Source organism: Castanea sativa, chromosome 11 (assembly GCF_040712315.1).
Source record: "Castanea sativa cultivar Marrone di Chiusa Pesio chromosome 11, ASM4071231v1".
Classification (NCBI taxonomy): Eukaryota; Viridiplantae; Streptophyta; class Magnoliopsida; order Fagales; family Fagaceae; genus Castanea; species Castanea sativa.
The window spans coordinates 70,008,677-70,013,508 of NC_134023.1; the positions used below are offsets into that span (position 1 = coordinate 70,008,677).

Below are 4,832 nucleotides of genomic sequence, written 5' to 3' on the forward strand. Positions count from 1 at the left end.
AAATAAATAACTACCAATAAGTCTAGTGCCCCAAATTTTTCTACAACTTTGTTACATGACGACTCGTGAGTGATGAAATCATAGATTCACATGGACCCATTATTTTATTTTCACTACTCACAAGTCATCATGTAGCAAGTTGTGACAAAATTGTGACAAAGTTGTGGCACTAAACTTATTCAAAAACTACACCACATTGTAAATACATTCCGTTGCAGTAATAGTATTGCAGCAAAGTCGTGATAAACAACTCAGCAGAGAGGTCATTGTTGTCAGGAGTGGAAACGGGCAACTGTTCACATTACGCTCCACTGAGGAACCAGGAGTTTCTGAAATTAGGGAGTTCGATTTTGATCAGGGCTCAATAGATGCGTACTCAGATCTAATTGCAGAAAATAATCCTGATGACTTCCTTGATTTGGAAGGTGTATTTACTGAGGAAGTAATTGCGGAAGAAAGGAATTTCTCAGAAGTGCAGGGAGTCTTCTCAGCAGAGGAGGAATTAGAAGAAGGAGAGATTCTTGAATAATTGAAATTATAAAAGGAAAGGACCAACTGCCGAGGGTTGTGCTGATATTTATGATTTTTGTTTGTGCTTTGGCATTGAGCTCTGGTTGCTGCAATCATGCCTAAGAAACAAAATTGCTTATTTAGCATGATTGATTGAGAAGCGCATGCATTCATTCATATCATGTGGAAGGAGGTGTCTCACTAGCTCATAGAGTCTCCATTTCCTCTTATACAGATGATGATGCTTTGGATTGAGACTACAATATCTAGCCAGTCAATTTTCTAGGGAGCATTGCCCACAAGCTAAACAGGACAGAAGCAGATGACATCAATAGTTAAAAGGTGATCTGAATTTGAGGATTTCCCAAGATTTGGATAGCCTGCCTTCTTGATTACAGTTGTGCTTCCTTCAGGGAGCAACTTTAATGCAATGTATTTTGCTACAGCTCACTCAGAACTGCTTATAAGTCTTCATTAGTTGATTCTTTTTACTGGTTTAGAGTGTCAAACTCTCATCTTCTGTCATTTTGGTATAATTTGCTAATATTGATTTCCTTGGATGCTTGGTAAAGTATGATCTACATCTAATGTTTTCTTCTTGTGAAGATATGAAAATTTATCTTAGAGATACGAATGTGTTTTTTACACTGATTCCATGGTTATTTGTTTTTCTTGACTTAAGACCTTGCTGCAAATGAAAAGAAACCCAGAATCTATCCAAAAAGAAATGAAGCATGCTCCCAATCATGTGTAAGATAAACAGATGCTCACCCAAAATGATTGTCAAATTCCTATATAATTGATTAGTAATAGAATACTCAATTCTTATTCGTCATTATTTGACAGAAAGAGCTTCCTGTCTGTTATTACAATTATAAAAGTCAGCATTAAGGAAACTGTAGTAGTATTCAGATAATTCTTGGATGACAGAGGAAGTTCAGGATTAGAAAATTCTAGAGCAGAAGGAGATTGATAAATGGAAGCTATGCTCAACATTGAGATAGATGAAGGGATCCTCAGACACACTGATACCATTCAATAGAATCAATATGAAAGACATACAGTAGTTTAAATTCGTAGATATCCACACTATATATAGACTATAGACACCAACAACCCCCAAAGTTACAACTAGATGTCAAAACACATTTACAAGACAAACATGGTAGTTTACAGAACACAACACAGTTAGTAAGTGGTAGTACTAAGCTTAAATTCAAGACAAGATCTATTGATTAATACAATCTTTCCAAATGACTAAACTTATAAAGGCAGTCACGAAAATGCTTATTTGGAAATTATTTGGCCTATTATGACACTACATCACTTAGACACTACTATTATTTGAAAATCCCATCGATGACTTTTAGCTTAGGTCGTTGAACTGTAGAGGAAAGGACATGGGGGTGCAGAAATCTCAAGAATTCCTTCTAGCATATGAGTGACTTCTCTCATGGAAGGCCTCAATAAGGGCACATCTTGTACACACCAAATTGCCACCATTACTAGCTTCTTCACCCACTTCATATCACTAATAGCCTCTTCATCATTTTCCACTAATCTTTCAACTTTCTCTCTACTATAGCATTCATATGCCCAATCTATAAGTATTGCTGCCCTCTCCATCTCAACTTCCACACATCTCCTGCAGCAAACGATCTCCAACAACATGACACCAAAACTATAAACATCCACCTTTACTGAGACAGGTGTGTTCCTGAACCATTCTGGTGCAACATAGCCTTTAGTCCCCCGGATGCCAGTGAGAGTCCGCGTTTGTTGGTTCATCAAAAGCTTTGCCAATCCAAAGTCAGAAATTTTGGCTGTAAAAAAATCATCCAAGAGAATGTTTTGAGGCTTTATGTCACAATGAATGATTTGCATGCTGCATTCTTCATGTAAGTACATTAGTCCTCTAGCAATTCCTAATGCAATTTGCATTCTTTGTTGCCAACTTGGTCTTATTACTCCAAATAGGAAACTAAACAATGAGCCATTGTACATAAACTCGTACACCAAAATTCGGTGTTCACCTTCATCACAATAGCCAAGTAACCGTACCAAATTCCTATGGTGAGTTTGGCCAATCACAGTTACTTCAGTTTTGAATTCCCTCTCACCTTCGTTTATCATCTTGTCTAGCTTCTTGACAGCAACATATTTGCTATGACTTAATACTAATACCCCTTTATAAACAGCGCCAAAAGAACCCCTACCCAATTCTTCTTTGAATCCACTAGTGGCTTCTTCAAGATCTTTGTATGTAAATAAACGAAGATTCATATCAAGATCTTTTGTATGTAAGGTTCTGTAGAAATGTGGTAGTTTTCCTTGCCACAAACAAAAGAAAACTAGAGAAATTGCAGCTACAGAAAAGAAATTAAAAAATACAGAAGTACCTAGGAGGACTGCAAGGATCAATATTGCCTGATCCTGCTTTCTGTGGCCCGGATCTGGATTTGTAGGATTCTGTGAAGAGCTATTCAATTTCAATATTTTGAATAGTGCTTTTCTATCAACGGCGTTGCGGTTGTACCTCCCATTAGAAAGCGGTAATCTCTTCTTCCAACATCTTCCTGTGCCATTATTATATTTCGGATCCTGGAAAATGGCAACTGCACAATAACAATCGTGCAGACAAGATTTCTTGCATTCAAATTCTGTTGTGGGTTGAAGTAGTTCATAGGCAGTTAAAGGCCAATCAGCATTCTCCATCTCCAATATTTCAAATTGATCTTCCGAAATCACAGTACCCATCTCGCTACATTCATGCATGTAGCTTACATCATCTTGTTTGCAACCACTATACTTGTTATTTACATCCAAGAGAGAGAAGCCCGGGGCGCATTGGCACTCTGGCTTACCATAAGCTCTCAGTGAACATATGCTATTATAACCACAAGGGCCACTTCCAAAACTGTCCAAAATATCCAGGCAGATGTTTGCAGGAACATACCAAGTTGCAGACCAGGTTTGGTCTCCAGTAAAATTCTTTGGGTGAGTATAGAGTCTGAAAACACCATCAAAGTCAAGTGTTGCCCTGTAGTAGGAGTCTGACTCTGTCCTCAAGACCTCACCCTTTGATGAAAGGTTTGATATGGCTCCCAGTGAGTTCTTGACTTGAAGGTAGCCCGACTTGTCCAAGATTAGCTCAGAAACATCTTGTTTACCATAATAAGCTCCATAAGGATTTTGGGTGTAGACATCTATTTGATTTAGTATCAGAATGTATGAGGAATTTGATATAATTTGCTGTGGGACATTGAAACGGAGCTGAAATTTACCCACTCCATAGTTTTCTTCGGACATGCTAGAGAAAAGGCTGTTCCCAAAACCCAATACTTGGGTTGGTAACATGGTATTGGTTGGTTCATCGAAGCTATTCCATAAGATGCTTGAGTTTGTGCTTGTTATAACAAAATTCCCAGTGTCTAGCATAGCCCCATTTGATACTTGAGGATTCTCATTGTTGCTGGACCTCCACAACTCCCATCCACCTGGAGCTTTGAGTACAAGTTGTCCAGCTGTGTTAAGCTCAACTTTTGATTCTCTCTCTGCTGGGTAATCTCCATTTGCAGACCAAACTATAGTTTCATCTGGTATCTTAGCGAACCAGATGGCAAGAAGGAACTGATCTTGTTGACCAGGAAAGCGGCGGAATCCAAATGAAAAATCACCAGATGGTGAAGTCCACGTGGAGTTATCATCAGTGGCAAAGAGAGCTGAACCCACACTTACGTTGGTATTAACTTGAGCTATTGCAGGAACCAGGAGGGTGATGACAAAGACAAGCAAATGATAGTGAAAAAGAGCAATTGTTGAAGCCATTGGAAAAAGATAGAGCTAATACGTAAGTGGTAAATGATGGCCTTATAAAGAAGAACTTTGTATAGCCATGGTGAATATGATTGAGTTTAGGAGCCTGATTTGATTTTTTTCAAGGGTCAAAATAGTCTGGAAGTCCAGAATGCAGGCAGCAGGAACATTAGCCTAATTGATACCTCTCAAATATCAAAAAGGCCTCAAAATCTCACTGTTTTGGATTTTCTGCTGGCTGCTTGGCACCCAGGGGTCAAAAGTCAAAAAAAAAAAGGAAAAAGTATTCAAGTTCTTTTGGCTTTGGGCAGTGGCTTAAGTCGGTGAAGAAGAGCCATTTGGCCAGTCCCAATGGAATCTCAAATACGCCAATAAATGAAATCTCACATAAAATGAATAATTTTCTCCAAATTTTTATATTATAAATATTTTTTAATAAAATTTAGTTATAAAATCTTATTCAATAAAATAAACATTACTGCGTATTTTGAAAATCTAACTGTTGA

General features: G+C 38.0%; 1 protein-coding gene across 1 annotated transcript; it reads right to left on the reverse strand.

Annotated features, from left to right (window-relative positions):
• Positions 1–1,551: 1,551 nt before the first annotated feature.
• LOC142615783 (G-type lectin S-receptor-like serine/threonine-protein kinase LECRK3) lies at positions 1,552–4,465 on the reverse strand. Its single transcript, XM_075788613.1, has one exon. The coding sequence runs from the start codon at positions 4,336–4,338 to the stop codon at positions 1,882–1,884; it is 2,457 nt and encodes an 818-aa protein (XP_075644728.1). The 5' UTR covers positions 4,339–4,465; the 3' UTR covers positions 1,552–1,881.
• Between the last annotated feature and the right edge of the window lie 367 nt (positions 4,466–4,832).

Excerpts from the sequence above, each read along its gene's own strand:
- LOC142615783 (XM_075788613.1), bottom strand. The coding sequence starts at position 4,338 with ATGGCTTCAACAATTGCTCTTTTTCACTATCATTTGCTTGTCTTTGTC.